We start from the raw sequence: 23,249 nt of genomic DNA on the forward strand, positions 1-23,249 counted from the left end.
TGGTAAGAGCACCTACCCCTGTTCCCCCTCACCAATCTTGTTGCCCTTCTTTGTACTCATTCTAGTAACTCCACATCCTTCCTAAAATGAGGCCTCAAGACCTGTACACAGTACAGGCTGGCCTCGATTAATGCAATTAATTCGTCCTGCGAGCGCATTGCGAAAAACGGAAACGCGTTAATCGAATATAATAATCAATAGGAAAAATTATAATTGGTCCTTGACCTTCTGGAATGTCCATAAAGAATTTTAAAAATACTTTTTAAATAACTTTTTAACTGTATACAATGTAAAAGATAATGAAAATAATTATGGAATTAAATGTTTATTGCATAAAACAGCGGTTCCCAAACTGTGCGGTGCGGAATATTTTAAATTTTCGAGGGGAAACAGCGATACTCGACATCTGTCGGACACCGTGTGAACCACTAGCTCGAGGTAGTTCACAGTTTCAGCATTTCTTATTAAGTTGTTTGGACCTAACTTCTAAATGGAACTGTGAGGTATTTCTTTTGGTCTGGGTGCGCCTTGAAAAAAAATTACTGAGACACTAAGGGCACTGTGAACCGAGAAAGTTTGGGAACTTCGGACATAAAATACACAATGAAGAAATGACTGTTGTGGAAATATTTGAACAGTGTTGACTTTCTCTTTTCATCAATCAATTTCCGATAGCAATCTTCTCTGGGCCCTGGCGAAATAAATACCACAGAGAACCTCAAACCTTTTGTTTGAGGTTCTATGCGATACGAAAGATTTCATGTAATTCTTTTACCGTTATCTCCTTCGCGGTAACATTTTCATTTGGCTCATTTAAAAATTTTAATTTTTATACAAGTGTGCATTGACTTTACTAGCAGGAGACAAACAACTAACACGTCTTATTCCGATGGTTGATGGAACACACCGAGGCGGGCAGGAGGCAAACATTTGTTTATTGGTCGTATGACTCGCGGTAAGCTTAACGCACGCTTCAAATCTTTTTCAACTATCGCATAAAAAAAAAAAAAAAAAAAAAAAGATCGCGTTAACTGGAAATTTACATTGTGTAAAGTGAAAAGTGGTATAATTTTTCAAATAGCATTAACTGAAAATTGCGTTAATCGAACATGCGTTATGCAAGGCCTGGCTGTACTCTAGGTGTGGCCTGACTATTGCCTTGTATAATGGGATAATCACCTCCCTGTCCCTGCTAGCAAAATTCCTATATATCATTGACAAGACTCCATGACCTGCCCTGGCATCCCATCTACACTGCTCAGCGAACTTCATATTTGATTGCACAAAATTACCCCCAGGTCTTTTTCACTTTCCACTTCCCTGAGTATAGTACCACACAGTTTGTATATTTCTCTTCGGTTATTGCTACCTATATACAGCACTTTGCATTTATCAATGTTAAACTTCAGTTGCCACTTCTCAGCCCATTTGCCCAACTTATCTAGATCCAGTTGGAGTAGCATACTGTCTTTACTGTCATTAATAACCCTGCCAACCTTTGTATCATCTGCAAACTTGGACATTAAACCTGATATACCTTCATCAATATCACTGATAAATATACAAAACAACAATGGGCCCAACACTGAACCCTGGGGAACTCCACTAATAACATTTGTCCACTGATTACCACTCGCTGTTGTCTCCCACTCAACAATCTCTTTATCCATTGTAGCAACTTACCCTTAATGCCATATCTCTCCAATTTGTACAGCAGTCTTCCATGTGCAACAGTATGAAAAGCTTTCCCATAGTAATGCGATTCAAAATAGTAATTCAAAATGCGATTTCCCATAGTATCTTATGGGAAATAAATTAATTGGTGCCGGACCCTCCACAATAAAAAGGCCACCATTTACATACACTATTTATTCTTCTTCGTGGTTATAAGTTCATCAAGTTCAGAAGCTTCAAGTTCTTCAAGTTCTTCTGCATGTTTCTGCTTTTTAGCATTGAAGAATCTATCCAGCGCTGATTGCTTTTCTCTCTTTTTAAGGAGGCTCCTAAAGTAGTGAAGCGTTATGTCATTGTAGAGGTCCCCCACTCTGTTCACTTCAGCTGCATTGGAATGACACTCCAACACCCTGCTGTGAAGCTTCTTCCAATTCTGAAGAATCTCCTTGATAGTAGCTGAAGGCATTGGACCTTTGGTGATGTTTTCCTCTTTCTCCTCCTCTGAGGAAATATTTTTTTCCGTTTCCCCAAACCGATGTTTATGCAGCTCCTTCAGTTCTTCCGTGGTCAGCTGTATATTCATGCTCCTCTTATCTTCTTCTCCTCCACATCATCTTCCACTTCCAAGTCCTTAGCTGCTGCAACAATGTCCTTCATTACTTGGGCTCCATTATAAGGTTCTTCTCCTTGAACAGAGGCTGGCCACAGGTTTCTTCAGGCAGAGTTCAGGTTCCTGACTGACACTTCACCCCAAGCTTTTTCTATGAGTCTATTGGCGTGCACAATGTTAAATTCTTCCTTCCAAAATTTCCTCAATGTCATGAAGCTGGAAGCATGGCAAACTTCAAAGCACCTGTTGAAAAATTGCTTTGTTGTAGACCTTCTTGAAGTTTCTGGTCCATTGGCTGAATTAGAGGTGTAGTGTTGGGAGGTAAGAAAACAATCTTCAGGAAGCTGAACTCCAATTCCAGGGAATCTTCTAAATCAAGTGGGTGGCCAGGTGCATTATCCATGGTGAGGAGAGCCTTCAGTGGCAAGTTCTTTTCTTCCAGGTATTTCTTCACTGTATGTGCAAAGACTTCATTAATTACCCAGTCCTTGACAAGAAGCTTAGTAACCCAAGCTTTTGAGTTAGATTTCCAGTAGACTCCAAGTTTACCTTTGATAATTGAGTGCTTCTTAAATGCGCTTGGTGTTTCAGAATGATACACCAAGAGAGGCTTGATCTTCAGGTCTCCACTAGTATTGGCAGCAAAGAGGAGGCCACAAGCCTTCACAGGCTTGTGGCCTGGCAGAGCTTGTTCTTCCTTTGTGATGTAGATTTTAGTGGAAATTTTTTTTCCAGAAAATCCCAGTTTCATCACAGTTGAAGATCTGTTGTGGTAGATATCCTTCATCTTTCATGAGCTTATTAAATTTCTTGGCAAATTTATCAGTGGCTTCTTTATCAGCACTTGTTGCCTCCCCATGCCTTATAACACTGTGAATGCCAGTCCTCCCCTTAAACTTCTCAAAACCACCCACTGCATGCCTTAAATTCAGATTCTTCAGAGCTTGGCCCTGGAGTTTTTTCCCTTCAGGTCAGCATTGATGTGCTTGGCTTTCAGACAGATGACTTCTTTGCTGATGGTATCTCCTGCCATATGCCTTGGTGGATCCACAGTAACAGCAAGTTTTCCATTTCTTCAATGATGGGGTTTCTTAGGGTACTTAATCTGGTCACTCCCTTTGCAACCTCAACATTCTTGATGGTCTCCTTGTTCTTCAAGATGGTTCCAATGGTGGATTTGTTGACTCCATATTCAATTGCCAGATCAACTACCCTAGCTCCTTTTTCATGCATGGCAATGATGTCTTTCTTGGTTTCAATAGTGATTTTCTTGAGTGTGTTCTTGGGCTGACTTACACTGACACTTTTCTTAGGATCCATTTTTTGAATCTTTTCAAAATCTTTTTTTAAACTCTTTTCAAAAGAAACTTTCAAAAAACAAATTTGGAACTTTCCTGAAACAAAAGAAAGACATGGTGAATAAAACAGAATGTGTGTTGTGTTAGTATTAACCACTTCCCAAGATAACTTGGGTTAGCATTTTAATGTCATAAATTATTATCCCGAGATATCTGGTGGTCATGTATGAATTTGTATTCTTTCAATACTTATCCGAGTGAAGCCGTCAGAAGCCGTAAAGGATCACCCAAGTGAAGCCGTCGGCACGTGGTAAAGTAGTGCATTCATTGCAATATGGCTCTTGTAGCCGAGTGAAGTTGAGACAAGCGTCACATGATGCCTGCTGATACCTTGCATATTGTTGTCGCCTGGTGTTCTTTCCTGAGCACTGTGCTGCGTGACATTGTCTGTTTCGTTTTCAAGAATTAATTATGGACACTTAATGGTGAAGAATTAATTATGGATAATTAATAATGAAGAATTAATTATGGATAAGAAATCATGGATAATTAAATATGAAGAATTAATTATGGATAAGAAATTATGGATAATTAATAACGAAGAATTAATTATGGATAATGACTGCAGAATATTGCAGTTCTGATTGGGATAATTCTAGGAATATACAGTACAACATTGAAAATCTCACTGAATACTTCAATTTGTTCAATAATCAAGCACCGCATTACACAGTATAAAAGCAATAAAAATTTTTATTTAAAAAATTTGTATTTTTTTTTAAACGAAAATAGGAATAAATAAAATGGGAAGAGTTTAAAACCCGGGGACACAAACCAGAGTTCGTGGTACAAAAAGTTCGTCGTATGAGGTGTTCGCCGCACAAGGCCCCACTGTATATGATATCAAAATTGTTTTTGGCATACAGTTCCTTTGTGACCACATCATCATATCCAATCAAATTGGTTAGAGAAGACCTCCCTTTAACAAATCCCTTCTGTGTCTAAATGATTACTGTAGTCTTGTCCAGATGATCCTGCAATGCTTCTTTAACCAGTGAGTCCATTATTAATTATCCTCGGAACACAAGTTAAACTAACAGGACTATAGTTACTTGTGTCACCTTTTGAACCCACTTTGTCAACTGGTGATACATTTACACACCTCCAGTCCATGGGAACATCCCCTGAGTCCAAGGAAGCTTTCATAATTATGGTAAGGGGCTGCTTACTTCCTTTGCCACCCCTTTAACATAACTGGATAGATTCCATATATCCAGGTGCCTTTTTTTAAAGTTTAACTTGAACTATTTCTCCTCCATTTTGCTCTCTGTTATTAAAAATTCACTCAGCTCCCTGTTAGAGTCTGATAAACTTCTGACACTCCCCTCATTGAATAACTCCTCACGTGTGAATGTAGATACAAAATACTCATTCAGTTTATCAGCTACCTGAGCATGATCATCAATAGTCAACCCATCTATGTTAAGTGGTCCAATCTGATTTATCCCTTTACTTCTAGAGTTTACATAAGTAAAGAACTCTTTGCTGTTTTTCTTTGCATTCTTTGCCAAGGATTTCTTGTAATCTGCCTTCGCCTGCCTAACCTCCTTTGTGACTTGATTACCAGACTAGTTTATATCTGCCATAGGCTTCTGTGTCACCTAATACTGTCTATGCATCCCATACACTTTTCTTTTCTGCCACGGGCCTCATTAGTTCGTCTGACATCCATTTAGGCGTCAATCTTGAACATTACTTCTTAGTTGGAATGAAAAGCCTAGCAGCTTCCAAAGTTAAGTCCCTGAAGGCTGCCCGTTTTGAATTCAACGTTGGTAACATCATCAGTTGATCCCACTGTGCAGAATTTAAAAACTTCTGACATCCTATGGAAGTCACCTTTACGAAAGCCAAAGCTTTCGTAAAGGTGACTATATATTTAAGTAATTCCCACATCAGTACATTGTGATCACTATCAACAAGTGGTTCCTTTATCTGCAAATTCTTGATGCATGAATAATCACTGCTGATAATCAAATCAATCTTGTTTCCTCTCAAAGATGTTGCAGTAGAAAACAGTCATACAATAAATCCACAAAAGTCTCGCTAGTGTGCAAATGACCAATCCACAAGTACCAGTCATTATCTGGAAAGTTAAGATCCCTCATTATAAGACATTCTGATTAACTGGCCCACTCTATTTCTCTGCACAATCGCTCATCAGATTCATTAGGCCTATAACACCCACCGACTCTCAATTTTCCTTTCCCAGCCCTTATGTCACACCAATCAGACTCAACACTGCATTGTCTACCAACAACAATTGGATGCACTTCCTTCGATTTGTGTTTCTTAACTAACAGCATAACCCCTCCTCCCTTCCTGTCCTGTCTATCCTTTCTGTACACATTGTACTTCCCAAATTCCAATTCTGCACTGCTTATGTCTGTGTGATACCACGTCTCTGATATCCCAACATCTGCATTTGATGACTTGATTAGCACGTCAAGCTCATCAAATTTATTAACTATATTCCTAGCATTGGTGTATATGCAAGTATACGTGCACCTGTTTCTACTCTCACCCCCAAGGGCTCACATCTAGTGAGTATGGGTTTGGCACACCCAGGGTCTTGAGCTGGATATCATCATTTTTCTTTTTCTTGGTGATTCCCTTCTACGTCTCTCTCTCTCTCTCTCTCTCTCTCTCTCTCTCTCTCTCACAGGGTAACTGGGGAAATTTTTTTTTTTTGGCTGGTGCAGCATAAGCCTTGGGCTTCCTTGCACCATATAGCTAATAATAATAATAATAATACCCTAACACAGCCGATGTATTTATTTGTTCCACTATGACACCCAGCAGTCCTAGAAATCTCCATTGCCTTCCTTTACAAACTACTGCTCATTCTAATAGAAGCAGTGCAAAAATCACTTTTGCCTCTGCCTGTGGCCACTGTTAACCTTTTAGTCTGTGTATCCCCACAAGCTAGCAGTTTTCCTACCCACCTAACACTGCCTCTATAGCATCAGCAAATATTCTTGCAACCTTTCTATTTAAGTATACCCCATCCCTGTAGAAGCAGTCTCTCCTGTCAAGAAGCATAGACCAGGCTGAAAAAAAATCCTACCCCTTGAGTCTTGCACAATCTCTCCGGGGCCGAATTGGCTCCAAGGCTCTCATCATATACTCCATCCTATTGTGTTTAGGCAGAATTGCAGACACTTTCACTTTCCACCCTAACAGAGGGTGCTCCAGTTGCGGAAGAAAACAGTCCGTGGATTTTTGGCTGCTGTAAGGGTATTTTTAATTTTTACCATATTCTTTGTTAATTAACATACTACATTGTGTTTTTCAGAGATATTAAGTAGGTTTAGTGGCATTCGTTAGCTTCTTATTTTGAGTTTAAGTAGCGAATTGTGGAAGTTAAGACTCCAGGTGTTGGCGCGAATATTGTTGAACTAGCCGCCATATTGTAGTCGATAAGAAATAGCATAACGTATGTATATCTCAATCTGATAGCGTAAGGTATAAAGTAAAAACTAGACAGTGTAATAAGAAGCACTCAATTAGGAATCTGTTACTTTATTATATTATTATCAATTAATCAAAAATATTACTAATCTTATTAAATTTCATTGTTAATTAAATTGTATTAAATAGAAATCATGACCCAGCTAGAGCTCTGAAGCAAAGATCACAGACTAGGAAGAGTGCTAGTCTGTGGCTTTGGGGAGAAACAAAGGGGGCGATTCTGTAATGCATCAGTCTCAAAACATGCGAAATGTGAAATGTTTGCCAACCTTTCTAAAACAGGACATGATCTAGCCATGGAGGAGGATGCCTTTGTGTGTGTGTGTGTGTGTGTGTGTGTGTGTGGGTGTGTGTGTGTTAGGTTTCTAGAGTGTCAAGAAATTAGGAGTCAATTCAGCGTTCTGGTGTGTGTCTATGAGGGCTTGAGGTGTAGGGTGCCCTCGAAGAAATTATTATGAGGGGCCCATCAAGCTCTCAGCTGCCCAGCTCAATGGCAGAGCTCACTCCTGTGCAACAGGCAACACAGAGGCAATCTACAAGGCAGAATGCACTGGTCCCAAAGGAACTAGTTATTGTTGATGACTATTGTCAGGGAGACAGGGAATGTACTATGCAAGAAGGATAGGTGGAAAAGGACCAGGGTGTGTCTGCCAGGGGCAAAAGTTGACAACATTGTAGAGCAGATATCATCTGTTAAGGGCAGAAAAGGGGATGTTGTTTTATATGTTGGAATTAATGACATTAAGAGTAAGAGATCTGCAGATTTACTCACCAAGTACAGGTCAATGTTGAAAAAAAGTCGCAAGTTGAAAAAAGTATTTAAATATTGATAAGGAACCTAGTGGTAATTATTTAAGTTGCCTAGAATATTTGATTAAATTTGATAATATTTTAAGAAATCAAACAGAGATGTATGCAAGTTGTGGACCCAGCAAAACCAATTACCTTTCACATAAAACATGTGATGAATTTATACAATTGATGGCGGGAAAAGTTAAAAAGGTGATGTTTTGCTCGAAAAGCAAAATACTTTTCTATTATTGTTGATTACTCCTGGCATTAGCCATGTTGATCCATTAGTGTTCATTATAAGATACACGATACAAAATCACAACATCAAAGAATGATTTTTAGGTTTCCTTCTTATAGAATATCACAATGCTGAATATAAAGAAAAAACTATTTTAAAAATATTAGGAGATTTATCAATTGATATTACAAACTGCAGAGTACAAAGTTAAGACAGTTCAAATATGGCATGAAAGTATTTAGGAGACCAAGTCAGATTGAAGAAACATAGTTCTACTTCATTTTATGTACCGTGTACTAGCCACTCTCTAAATTTAATTGGAACTAACACAGCTGAATCTTATTCTACTGCAGCACATTATTTCCACTTTATACAAAATTTATATAATTTTTTTTCCTGCTTCCCCAAAAAGATGGAATGTCTTAACATTAGCAGTGGTAAAAGCATATGATTCAAGAAAGCAAGCTTATACAGCATCAGCCAAAAAAACTTCCCACCACTCATCCATTCACTCCAAAAGTTTGTCTAGTTCAGCCTTGAATTAATTTAAGCTGTCAACTTCCATAATGCCGAATGAAAGTTTGTTTCAGCAGGCAACCACACACTGGCTAAAGGCAAATTTCCACACATCTAGTCTACAACTGTCTTTCCTCAATTTGAATTTATGCTCCCTCAGCTGTGGAATCTGAGCAAGAGGAAGAATCCCATCAGCACTGAGCTTGCTCAAACCATTGACAGCCTTATAAACCTAAATCAGATCACCTTGTGCCTCATCTCCAGACTCTGCAATTTGCAGATTAAGCCTTTCTTGGTAACAGCAACTCTTTGTTAACTCACTAATCTAGTTGGCATTCTCTGTACTCATTCCAGCAGCTCTATATCTTTCCTAAAATTAGGCCTCCAGAGCTGTAGCCATACTCAAGATGTGGCCTGATCATTGCCTTATACAAGGGGGGTAATCACTTCCTTATCCATGCTAGCAAAATTCCTATATATCACTGACAATACTCCATGAGCTACTCTTGCAGCCTTTTTGCACTGCTCAGAAAACTTCATATCTGACTGCACAATTACCCACAGGTCTCTCATTCTCCACTACCCTGAGTGTAGTACCACACAGCTGGTATGTTCTCAAATGAGTAAAAAACTATTTGAGGAATAGTTTACTAGATAAAATGAGTAATTTGTCATTGTTATTTATTGAATATGAACTAATAAATAGCATTAATTACGATAATTTAATAGATATTTTGCCCAAGGCAAAGCCAAGGAAAAAGTATTTATACAAATTGTATGAACTCATAATTTAGATATTGCACTAATATTTTCTAAAGTACCTGGTATTATTTACTGATGACAAGATGTGAATGTTTTTATAATATTTTTGTAACAAAATTAGTAATCTCACCAATTGTTGTTGGGCTCCCCCACTGCTCGGTTCTGGAGGCGGTCCAGGTTCAATTCTAGTGGGGGGGGGCAATGGTGTTCACCCAGCATTGTGATGTGAAATGAGGAGCTATTTGTGAAAGGGCAGCGGTCACGGGTCACAAAATGCAGCAATGGAAGTTGATTCGCTGACCACGTGATTACGTGCCAAAGCCATGTGTCTCGTCACCATACACTCACAGGCTGCTGCAACACAGAGTTTAGTTCGGCACTCTTCTTTCTATTTAGCAGTATTACAACGTTTGTGTTTAAACAGATCGGTAAAAATACTTTTTTTTTTTTTGGACTCTGGTATCATTAAAGGGGGCCCCACAAGAGCTTAGCACTTCAGACCCCGAGAAGTGTAATGTACGGCTGTGTACATTACACTTCTGAAAGTCTCCATTATTTTTAAAAGAAATTACATGTTCACTGATTCATATATAAGAACCTGTTACTTGTTGTTGTTATTTGGTTTTTAGGAGAATTAGCAACTAAGGCCATATTGCTCTGAGGATATGCGGTGGTCACTTCCTGACCTTTCCACATCCTCCATATTTGGTGGTCACAGGCTCGAATCCCGGTCTGATCAAGAAGCGTGTGCTACGCACTGCTGCTTCTGCCCACCTGGCTACGGAGGCGCCTAATTCCTGTTACTAACCTGTGAAAAAAAATATTGATAATTAATAACATTTTTTAATACTGGATTTGATATTTAATACAGAGATTACCTCTTTTAAATCAGCAAGTTCTTCGTGTTCCTTTCTTTTCTTAGGTCTTCCAGGACCTTTCTTATTTTTTTCTTTATCTTTAGACTGCATATTTAATCTCTGTGAACGACCGCCAATAAAACCACGACATTTTGAACTTCCACATTTGCAAATTTGCTGCAAAATTTGGTGAAAATTAAATTAGCAAACTCTACAAATACAACAAAAAGAATAAGATAAAATGGTTAATCTAACAAACATTCAACTGCAATCATTACATTCCTACGAATGCATTTTTTAAAATGAATCCTGCAATTTGTTTGCCTGTTCTAGAATTTATTTTTTTACAGTGGGAAAAGATTATACAGTTATTCAAAAGATTATATATTCAAAAGTGAATACATACATACATATAACATAGAACTACTTCCACAATTACATAATGGTGAATTCCAGCACACATGAAATTATATCACCGAATGAATGCTATCCACTTGCAGACTATACAAGTGATACATGTTCTTGCATTATCGTGAGAATAAATTTCCTTTGTCTACAATTCTGTCAAGGTGGATATATGCTGAGAGCATAAATACATGATATAATTAACAAAATAAGCAGTTTAATCCGATTTTAATTTTTCAAATAGTTTATTCACTTTTAAACCATGTGAAAGGAATAGTGCTGAAACTACAGAACTATCAATAAATCCATTCCCAAATAGAAAAGTAGATTCCCAAATAAAATATTAATTGAAGCCACAAAATAATAAAAAATAATTAAAATAAGAACCTACCTCTATTGCTTCAATTCCTTCTTTTATTTATTTATTTATTATTATTATTATTTTTTTTGTAACTTCAGTTAATTTCTTAATTGGCAAATCTGCTTTTGTCTTTTTAGTATTAGTACAGTAGAAGCTCTCATAGCGACCAGCTTTGTAATGTCCCCAACATGTTATAACATCCTGTGTGGCTGGTCCAAGCCAATTTGTCATTGACATAAGCCTATTTTACATTCAGTATAAAGACACCGAAAATAAAAAGATTTCTGTATAACAACCATAAATTTCTATCTCTTCATCCAAATTTTTATATTTTTATTACAATATTCACATTTAAAAATGACAGAATGCTTCAAATATATTGAAGGAATTGGCAAGCTTGAAGCCTAACCATGAGAAATCATTTGTTAAGATTTCCCATGACCTTTTCTCGTAGTATGGTAATAAAATGAACATTGTCTAGAAGTTAATTTCATTAGTTAGAGTGTACGTTTATTGGTATCGCTCCAAGAAAGCTTTGTCAATTGCAGATAAAATTAGGATTTTGCAAGCTGTAGATAATGGTGTGCATTCCAGGGCTGACATTGCAATTCCTTTACAATATCCAATTTGTTTATCCAGTTATTCCTTAGGCTAGTTCAAAATATCACGGTTAGGATTTCAGAATGCCTTTCTTCCCCTTTTTGGATTATTCTCTTGACTAGAAAGAATAATACGAAACAGTACTTACAATTATTTTCACTTCTCCGACCTTTTGGACCAGTTCCTTTATCTTCTAGCACTTTCTTTAACGGTTTCCACATCAGATTAAACTCTCCTCTATCAAACTCACTTTGAAGTGGCATATACTTATTAATTGCCCACTTATTTTAACTTTATTAACACTTGAAACTACTAGTTGCATAACCGTAACTAATTACAATTCCCAAACTTACTCGCTGCTTCCAAACTTGTTAACTCCGAACGACTCATGCCCTTACACTGGCAAATCCTCTCGTCTGTAATCCAACAATATTCTCGCTGTTTCCCGACTATTACTCTCATGGAACTCCTCCCTCTATCACTAACTTCTCTACAACTCCTCCCTCTATAACTAACTTAAGGCTACTAAACCAGTCCTTATATATTCCATTTTTACCCATCTACAGCAGTCTCTTATCCGCAATCATGGGTAAATTTGCCCCCCCCCCAAAAATAAGCTTAAGCTTACAATACACTCTTTTAGTAGATCAGGGTTCAAGCCACTGACTACTAAATATGGCCGATCTGCAAACATGCAAAGGACCAGCATGGAAGATTACGGTCCATTTCCCCCAACATGAATTGCTGAGGAGGCTTTCACATCCTGCTGTGGATTGATAATGGCTTCAGTTTACCTTTTACCAACCATTTGGGATTTCACTAACAACATTAGTCCACGAAGAGCAGTATCCAGTGATAACCACACTCCGCCCTCTCCCATTCAGCCATCCTTTTTTCATACTAGTAAATATGAATTCTATGCTACTCCAATTTCTACAGCAGTCTCTTATCCGCAACAGTATCAAAAGCTAAACGCTTTCCTGAAATCCAAGCATATGATATTAAACTATTTTTTGCAGCCAGTTCCTTTTATACTGCTTCAGAGAAGATCTCCCCTGAATGAACCCAGATTGGGACTGAAGTATAACTGCACACTTGTTTCTTTATGTTCCTTCTTTAAACCGTAACTCCATCATTTTACCTGGAATAGAGGTTAAACTAACAGGTCTATAATTACGCATGCCCCTTTCACTTCCTTTGGAAAGGAAGTTTACTTACCTCCTTTGCTGCCTGCCTCAATATAACTGGATAGATCCCATCCAACCCAGGTGCCCCCCTTTTTTTTTAGCTTCAAAAATTTCTCTTCAAATTTCCTCTGAAGTTGTCACAAATTCAATTGGCTCCCTGTTAGGACTTGATCAACTTCTGACATTCACTTTCCAAAACAATTCCTCAGGTCTGAATGTAGATGAAAAACACCTATACCATTTGTCAGCAACCTGTGCATAATCATCAACAGTTAAACCATCGATATCTAGTAGACCAGTGCGATTTATCCCGTTACAGTAACATTCTAGTGTTTACATAAGTAAGGAGTCTTTACTCTTACTCTTTGCAGAATTTGCCAAAGAATTCTCATAATCTGTCTTAGTTTGCCTATAGGCATATGATAAAACAAAGCAAGCTTATATATCATCACCCAAAAAAAAAAAAACCTTCTTGTTTCACTCATCCATTAACTCCAAAAGTTTGTCTACTTCGGAATTGAATTTATTTAAGTTGTCAAATTCCACAGCAACAGACGGAAGTTACTTCCAGCAATCAACCAGCCGCTGGTTAAAGCAAATTTCTGCACATCAATTCTCCAGCTGTCTTTCCTCAGTTTGAATATATTCCCCCTCAGGTGCGGTAATCTGAGCAAGAGAAAGAATCCCATCAGCATTGAGCTTGCACAAATCATTCAAGGCCGTATACACCTCAATCAGATCACCTCGCAGATGCCTAGCCTCCAGACTCTGTAATTTGCAGAATTTAAGCCTTTCTTGGTAACAGCAACACTGTTCCACTCACCAATATCGTTTCCACTCTCTGTACTCGTTCCAGCAGCTCTACATCTTTCCTAAAATGAGGCCTACAGAACAGGCAGTACTCAAGGTGTGGCCTAACCACTGTCTTATACCAGGAGATAATCACATCCTTAACCCTGCTAACAAAATTCCTACATATCATTGACAACACCCCATGAGCTTTACTAGCAGCATGTTTGCACTGCTCAGAAAACTTTATATCTAACTGCACAATTACCCCCAGGTCTTGTCCATTCTCCTCTTTCCTGAGTGTAGTACTGCACAGTTGGTATGATATTCTGGGGTTACTGCAATCAATATGAGGTACTTTCCATTTGTCAATGTTAAACTTCTGTTGCCATCTCTAAGGCCAGCTGCTCAACTTTGTCAGATCCTTTTGCAGTAGCATACTATCATTAGTGTCATTAACAACCCTACCAACCTTCATATTAACTGCAGACTTCAGTTGCACATTAAGCACGATATACCTAAATCAATATCATTGCAAAATATAGAAAACAACAATGAACCCTTGCAAACTCCACTAACATTAGTTCACAAAGGGCAATGTCCATTAACTACCATTCCCTGTCTTCTCCCACTCAACCATCACTTTATCCATAGCAGCAACTTGCTCTTAATGTCATACTGCTCCGATTTGTATAGTAGTCTTCCACGTGCTACAGTATCAAAAGCTTAACTAAAATCTAAGTACAGGTAGTTTCTGACTTTACGAGTTAATTCATTCCTTTAACACTGTCTATTTGTTACCCATAGACAATGTTAAAAATAGGGGTTATGTTCTCAACAATGAAATTAGTTAGCTAATTAGTTTATGATTAAAAAATGATACTTTTACCCAAAGAAATGAAAACGTAGCCTGTAAAATCAAGCAAATTATTATTATGGAACCCATGTTTAGTCTCTAGAGAAATGCTCTGGTAACCCTCCCAACTTTTCCATCATGCAAGATGAATGATGTCTTTTGAGGTTATGATGGACATCATGGTGAGTTCCAATCTTCCTTACATTTCGAGGATAAAGGTAAATCGCAGCCATTATCAATCCACTGCAGGATGAAAGCCTCCTCAATGGTTCATATTGAGATAAATGGACCATAATGTGCCATGCTGGTCCAGTACTGGTTGGCAGAGTGACCATATTTAGCAGTCAGGGGCTGAATCCCCGTTCTCCTCAAAGAGCATGTGTTACTGCACTGCTGCTACTCACCTCATGGCTACAAAGGCCTTCATAGCACTAAAACTATACTCACAAGCCAGCCACTAGATAGTCCACTGAACCAAATCTATTGGTAATTCTCCAAGAGGCTTCCAGATTAGCTAGTGTATAATGTCATTGACTCAATTCTTCCAGACAGCAGCAGGAGGGAGTCCAAATAGTGTGTATCTGGGGTTTTTTTCAAGGCCACATTATGTCATAGAGCTGGGTATTATTCTTGCCATATGTATGCAATACCCAAAAATTTCATTACTTCAAACACCATGTCCTCCCCACCTTTTCTAACTATTGAAAACATCATGAATTGTCAAATTAACAGAACAAATTTATCTGCAAAATCATCTGAACTTCCCAAAAGCTTCCTCGTTCATTTCACAAATATATATGGTCTCAGCTATAATCTCAATGGTGTCCATTACCTCTTAGAGTATGCCAAAACCCATGTATTTTTTTGGCACAATCCCAATTATTGATTGATTTAGATTTTAGATTTATTTGGTAGTTGTTGGCGCATCGGCTTCTGTGGGCCATATTGCACCTCCCAAGGTTTTTGCAGTACTTTGATCCAAGCCCGAGGCGGGAATCGAACCCGCGACCTTTGGGTTGCCGGGCAGGTACTTTACCCACTCGGCTAGCCCGGTCGGCTATTATTGATTGAATCATCACACTTGTCTGAATTATTTGCTATATGATTCCTTTCACTTCAAAGGAGGTACTTGTGCACATATCCATTCTGATATTCCCTGAAATCTCTCTACCACATTCTGTTAAATTCATCGTGTACCATTCTCCCTACTCCAATAATCACTTGGAACTCTGACTTCCTCTCGGTGAAACTTTACTTTCTCCAGTCCAACTTTCCTAACAGGTAGGTAATTTCCCTTGGTGATTTCAATGTTCACAACTCCAGCTGGCTTCCCCTTTCTAGTCATACAGACCCAGATGGTCAAGGTGCCAAGGCTTCTGCAATTACTAATGACTGCGCACAGATTGTTAATTTACCTACCAGAATAGCAGACATTCCTAACCACGCAGCCAACATGCTCGATCGTTTTCTCGCAAACAACCTTTTCAAATACATCGAGGTGAATGGTCCTCTAGACAATTAAGATCACAACTTGGTGATGGTCTCTTCTAAAATGGATCATTTCTCTTGTGGCCATTTCTCAACCTTGTGTTGTTTGGCATTACAAGAATGCAAAATGGAATGATCTGTGAGATTTATTTTCTACTTTTCCTTGGTCAGATTATTGTTTTAAATCTTCGGATATCCATGTTTTCTTAGTTTGTGCCAGTGAAATTATTCTTATCGGGATGAAATCCATTATTCCACACCACCTGAAAATCTCATCCCTTATCTAAATCTCAGTGTTCCAATAAATGTACTAAGGCTCTTCAAGAGAAGAATTCTGTATATCGTAATTAGCTTGTTTCCAAATCTCCACGTTCGTTTTTTGCCTGCACCAAAGCTCGCAACAATTGTAAAGCAGTTATTAACAGTCCAAATTAGATTTTGAACAGGCTAAGATATAAGAAAATGTGCTTAGTGTCCAAATGGTAGTTGAGCATTCTGGTCTCTTGCCAAAGCTATGGGTCACAATTTTTGCCAATCACTATTCCCAACTCCATCAAACCCAGATGGTTCTATTGCCACTTCAGCCAAACATAAAGCTGATGGGCAAAAATTCTACTTTTCTTCCAACTTGTGTATTGATAATGTTGGTAAACCACCTCTACCATTCCCAGTACACTCCATTCAATGCCTCCTGTGATCTTCCATCAAATGGAAGTCAAAAGGATTTTGAACAATATCGAATGCTGAGAAAGATCCAGTTCCAGATGGTATTTCTCTAGTTGTTTGTTCTTAAAACCTGTGCTTCTGAACTTACTCCTGTTCTGTGTCATTTTTTTTTTTAACTTTCTTATTCCAAAGGTTTTTCCTTTCTACTTGGAAATTTCCTCATATCCAGCCAGTTCCTGAAAAGGGTGACAAATTACTCCCATCCAATTATCATCCCATTGCACTTATTTCTAATCTTTCTAAAGTAATGGAGAAATCAATTAACCACCAACTCTTAAACTATCTTAAAATCTTCCACCTGATCAACGATTGCCAGCATGGATTCCATCAGTATTAATCCACTGGTGATATTCGGGCATATGTTATCCATCTATGGATGAATTTAATGTAAAAGTATGGTGAAACTCAAGTAGTTGTTCTTGACATTTAAAAGGCTTTTGATCGTGTTTTTTGAAATTGGGTGTCCAGTTTTCTCTCTGACTGCTCACTGAGGGTGATGCTAGATGGCTCCCTGTCTTCTAACTTCTACACTAATGCAGGTGCTCCCCAAAGTTTAGTTCTTTCTCCCACTTTCTTTGTCTTGTATATTAATGACCTTCTTTCACAGTTTTGCTGATGACACATTGCATTCCACCTTCCAGTTTGAGAAGCCAAGGCAAGGCTTCTCAAACAGCATCAACTTCTCGAATATCCACTAGCAATTCCTTAAAGGTAATTCTCCAGTGGGTCAAAGATAATTTTGTTGATTTCAAACTTTCTTAAACTGAGTCCTGTCATATCTTCTAAAAAGGATTCTTCTGCTCCTATGCTTATCTTCAATGACACGCCGATTTCTAGGTGAGATCATATATCACTACTGGGATTACCCTGACTTCTAATCTCTCTTAGAATAAGCACATTACAAATATTGCTTCCTCTGCATATAAAAAACTGAGTTTTCACTTTCACTCTCAGCGTTACTTTTCTTCCAAATAGCTGTTTACTCTCGATAAATAGAAACTCAACCTACCATGGAATACTGATCCCACATCTGGGCCGGTACCTTCAAAATCTCTCTCAGGCTTCTAGAATGCATTCAAAAGATGGCAATTAGGCTAAGTAATGACTCATCTCGAACAGTATGTTCACTCTCTGTCTCAAAGACATCTGTTTCTGCTGCAAGTGTTTTCTATAGATACTTCTTCTATAGAAAACTGTTCTTCTGAATTGGCTTCTTTAATTCCCGCTAGTTCTTCCAAAGCAGTCCAAACATGTGCCATAACCAGTCAACATGCTTTTACTGCCCAACTTCAAACTCACAGAACCAACTTTTCTTCTTCTTCATTTAGTCTTTCAACTTTTTGTTTCTGGAACAACCTAACTTCATACATATTTCCTGAAAATTACAGTCTACAGAAATTCAAGTATAATATCAAAAAGTACCTTCTTTTATCTTTTCACCTTTAGCCCATGCAAGATACTAAGTACTATAGGTTCTAAATCCTCTCATGTTTGCCGTTTTCATTAAAAAAAATAATAATGAATAAAAAATTCATAGATAGAATAACATTATACTTATTTGAGAACTAAAATCATAAGCTATTTTGAAGTTCATTCATTAATTTTAAATAACATACATATTTTTTTTTTTGTAAATAAAGCACATTAAAAAAAAAAAAAAAAAAAAAGGAAAAGAAATTGATTTGTCCATTACAGTTACTTTTAAACTATAGCACCTATAAGGTTAGCATACAGTCATTAAACCATTATATTAGTTTAAAATAGAGGATGGCTCCCGGACGTTATTTATTCTTATCTAAAATTTCAATTTATCAAAAAACGTATTTGCCAACTAAATAACTATTTTCATACAACTGTTGCCTGTCCTTTTAATCAGTTGTAATCTCTTGATCTTTATATAAACCTGGTGTTTCAAGCTGTGCAGACAATGTTAAAGCCAACATGGTCGCACAATACCAATTACATTAGTATGTACACAATAAAAAGAGATTTACATCATTTACTTAGCAATCGACTAGAAACGTAAAACTATGCAGAAAAAGTAAGCTGATGGGAATCTAGTGAAATATCTGGCTCAAGATGAAAAGTACATATGCAACAAATAAGTACTGGAGTGGTTCTTTCTTTCTTAGGAAATCAATAACTATTATTCCAAATGGAGAAACTAATATGTTTATGGTATCTTGTGGCTGTCTTTTAATTAGACTTATTTTGAGAATTGGGTAGTAATCAGCACAGAGAACTGAGTAAAACTCTTTGTCTAGATGTATAGGATTTGGGGTGGGGGGACAGAACAGGAAAAGTACAGGAAATGATCCATTAGTCAGCAAGTTCTGGGATGCTTTCAATGGCCACATTCAACATTCATACTGATCTTGTTGAAGAATAACATATTGTTACATCGTAATGAATGTTTTATCATAACCAACTGTTCATGCCCCAGAAAGGCATTTTGAATGCTTGGTTGGTTGTGTTAGGATTTTATGGCGCATTAGCTTCTAAGGCTATAATGCACCAAGTCAACATTTTGAATGCTTGCCTCAACTTCATCACAAGATAAAGTGTTGACCTACCATTATGACGCTATAGTGAACTTAATATATTTTCAGTGTCGACGAATCGGGTTAATTTAGCATGGATTACTTTTTCCCGATATTTACACTAAACAATTTGACTTTTGTGTCAGTGTGAATTTTTTATGGCTTCAGGAATGCATAAAAATAGACATAGGAATGGTACTAGCAAGTAGGATCATAATCCGCTGAAACAGAATCTATTATTTATTTGCAGAAGTTCCGTTAAGGATTCATCAATTAAATATGCAATCATTGAATAATAAATATATCATTAGGGACTGAAGTACTATTCTTTTATTGTGAAAGTGCATTCTGAAATTCAGCCACTGAGCAGATAATTATAACAAAGTTGGCAAAAAGTATTTAAAATTCAGATTGCACTTTTCAGTCAGAACAAAAATGCAACTGAAAGACTGGCTCGTAAGCAGTTACAGCTGAAAGTGATTCAAACAACAAATCTAATGCATTTCCAATTTCAAGAGGATCAAAAATTGATATTCCATTCAGTTGTAGTATCAGAGTGGTGATAGCTGAGCATTACCTAAGAAATCTTGATTTTTTTTCCCTAACACTGACAATATCTTTGTATATATTTATATTCATTTGTCAAAAAATAAAATAAAATAAATAAATAATAATAATCCTAACCCTTGCTTTCTCGAATTATATGAGATTAGTAGTGTTTATAAAAAATATGCCAACGTTTATTCCTTTCAATTTCACCCCACTTTTGGATGGATCCAGATTTCAGCAGATGATTAGTTATAGAGATAACTAATCATCTAGAATCTATAGATAAATAAAGCAGAATCAATCATTTGAGATTAAATAATAGATATATCTGCACATTTTTTAGAAATTTTTGATATTCTAACCAGTTTATACCTAATGTATTAATCTTGCTGTTTAACTCCTGTCTATGAGCTGGTCTTTTCCAAAAGGTCTGGAAGATAGCCACTTTGAAAATTCTCATTAAGGGTCCTCAAAAACTGGCTAATGATCCTCTCTCCTAGAGGCTGATAGCCTTGTTGCCTGTTATGGGAAAAGCCTTCGAAAAACTCATTGCCAGAAGACTTATTGTTGCTTATTCATCTAGAGGGAACTTTCTTCTCCTTGTCAGTATGGGTTTCTGAAGGGATGTGGAACCGAAGATGCCATACATAAATTGCTTGAATACTGTGACCAAACGTCCTCTAAATACCCGCTGGGTCTCTTCGTGGATTTCAAGTGGGCATTTGACACTCTTTGTGGCCAAGTGTCCTCGAGAGGTTCCGAGAAGCCCAGGTTTCTATGCCCTTATTCTGTACTCTCAGGAGTTACTTTTCTAACCATCAAAGTAAGTTGTGGTTTAAATAAGACCTCGAGAGTTGTTACCAGAACCTGCCCACAGGAGTCCATTCTTGGGCCTCTGTGTGGGAACATCATTTTTGATAATTGGCTGAGTAAAACTTTCTCTATGATCTAATAATCTTGGTCAGCAGAAATTCTAGAAAACAACTGGAGGACACAGCGACTCGATATTAATAGAATTATCCAACTGGACCTTAACTCATAAACTTCAAATTTCGTCTGCCAAAACGTTCCAGATGCACCTAAAAGGAAGGTTGGCACCTAATCGTCCCCTTGCAATCAAATATAATGGAAAGTTGACACACTATATATATATATATATATATATATATATGGTTAAATTTTTGAACATACTACTGGATGACCATCGAAGTTTCCTACTGCATGTGAAGTCTGTCAAAGATAAATGTAAGGTCCTGACAGTAAAATTAAGGCAGATTGCGAAACGAGATTGGGGAATTAAAGGGCACACGTTGCATCTCTACTATAACTGCATCTTCTGGGAAATTATTTCCTATGGTTCTGGAGCTTGGGGGTTTCGTGCTAACAAAGTTGTGATTATTAATCAACAGCAGCAGGCTCAAAGATCTGCTCTTCTTTCGATGTCACAGACTTGTAAAACTACATCCACTGCTGCCTTACAGGTCCTACTTGGCAAACTCCCAATTCAGTACGAGATACAATACAGATACCTTCTCTTTCATTTCAGAAGGAATATCCCTCTGTCCCTTGGTGGTGTTCAGTTAAACCGAGAGGAAAGTTTAACTAGTGAAAAGAAGAGACTGTGTACTCATTTTATGTCCTTGTGGCAAGGACTGGTCTTCTTCAGATGGCTCTGTAACAAGAGAATTTTTTCCTGAGGTGAAAGAGTTTCTCAAAAAGGATCGATCTACTCTGGATGTCACTGAGTCTGTATAGAATGTTTCTTCTAATAGAACAGGGCAGTTTAAATTGGGTCTCTCTAACACTCCCCTTTGTATTTGTGGAGCTGCTGAATCTGCTGACCACATTCTCTTTGATTGTCCATCTTATTGTGATCTTAGGATTGAACTTTTCCCTGGCTGTAAAAAGGGCCTTGGACTGTTGTGTAATTGTTGCAATATTGCAAATATTCTGTCTTTTCTGTCCGAAATGATATAATGTTATAGCGTAAATATTGTATTGTTGTTGTTGATTGTCTTGGTTTTAAATTACTACTTTAAATTACTTGGGAAATTTGTGCTTGTGAACTTTCACCTTGTTGGAAGCTGAAGAAATATGGTGTGTTTATAATTGTTATTGATTCCTGAGAGCTGGACTTAATGTATAGTTGTACAGTGTATATTGTATATATTGTTTGGTTGGCCTAGCTTATGCCCTGACTGGATTAAGTATCAAATATGTGTAATAATTAATATTAATGTCTGCATTCTTATGAACCTTCATTCTGGAAGACATAAGTGAGCTGTTTATTTGCAAACTTTCACTTCTGGAAGTTACAAATCGACTGTGAAGATTAAATTTAAAATTCCTGGGTATCAGTTGGAGGTTGATATAGTTCCTCTGCTGTCACTTAATCCTAAGGTCAATCATTCTTTGGCTTAGAAACTTAATCTGCTGGTAATGTTATTGTTATTATTGCTGTGGCCTTATGCCTTTTGTGTAAGGTGTGGGTGTGGTATATGCATATTTAAATTCATTAATTGTGCTGTATAACTTTTATAATGTATTTGACTGTTATGTTTATAATGTAATTATAAATGTATAATGTATTTGACTGTTTTGGGTGTGGTATATGCATATTTAAACTCATTAATTCTGCTGTATATTCTTTTATGATGAATTTGACTGTTATGTTTTTAGCTTTGAGGTTGTGATGACTAATTACACTGAAAATGTTGTTATTGAGATTTAAGTATTATACTCTATTTTTAACTTCTTGCTCTACCTGGTCTTCAACCTGAAGATGTATTAAAATATCTTATATTTTAGTCATTCTACTGGCCATCTTCCTAGTTAATTTGTTTGCTTAAGATGATCTTTCTTTTATTTTATGAGTGTTAACCTGTTAGAAATTTTATATGGAACTACAGATATTGTTGACTGTTCTGTAGATAATTTTGTGTAGTTACATGTTTTTTTTTGTTAGTTGTTGGCACATTGGCTTCTATGGCCATAATGCACCTCCCAAAGTTTTTCGCATTTTACTCTGATCCAAGCCCAATGCAGCACTCGAACCAATGACCTTTGGGATGCCAGGCAGGCACTTTACCCACCTGGTTAGCCCGGTCGGCATGTAGTTACATTGTTATTCTGCTCTCTTCACATGTTAAACAGCAGCTAATAGGGAGAACCCTGGGCTATGCCAATCAACAAATGAATAAATAAAATGAAATGAAAAAAAAAAATGAATATTCTAACCAGTTAGCTTTGTCAAAGTTTCCAAGCTGTACACAATACAATTTGAGGAGGAGTTCATCAAAATCCAGGATTAAAATTTGAAATTCATAAGAAGTGAAATGTGAAAAGAATTTAAACTATGCAAAAACATGGCCTGAGGAAGGAGGAGTGCACTATTTTTTCCCAGGTTGTAATCTATAAAAGAAAGATCTGGAACGAGGTATGAAGAAACAAGAGTCCCAATGCAAGACTTTCAA

The 23,249-nt window shown here is 37.2% G+C and overlaps 1 protein-coding gene across 7 annotated transcripts in view; it reads right to left on the reverse strand.

Moving 5' to 3' along the window:
• The window catches only part of ash1 (histone-lysine N-methyltransferase ash1), a 1,128,611-nt gene that overhangs the window by 626,355 nt on the left and 479,007 nt on the right, over window positions 1-23,249 (reverse strand). For all 7 annotated transcript variants that reach the window (XM_090378882.1, XM_090378880.1, XM_090378881.1 and 4 more), the window contains one exon: window positions 10,297-10,452. In XM_090378882.1, the coding sequence (XP_090235008.1) occupies window positions 10,297-10,452 (156 nt within the window). The remainder of the gene's footprint in view (window positions 1-10,296; window positions 10,453-23,249) is intronic.

This window comes from Mastigoproctus giganteus, chromosome 8 (assembly GCF_048544385.1).
Source record: "Mastigoproctus giganteus isolate SK-2022 chromosome 8, ASM4854438v1, whole genome shotgun sequence".
Classification (NCBI taxonomy): domain Eukaryota; kingdom Metazoa; phylum Arthropoda; class Arachnida; order Uropygi; family Thelyphonidae; genus Mastigoproctus; species Mastigoproctus giganteus.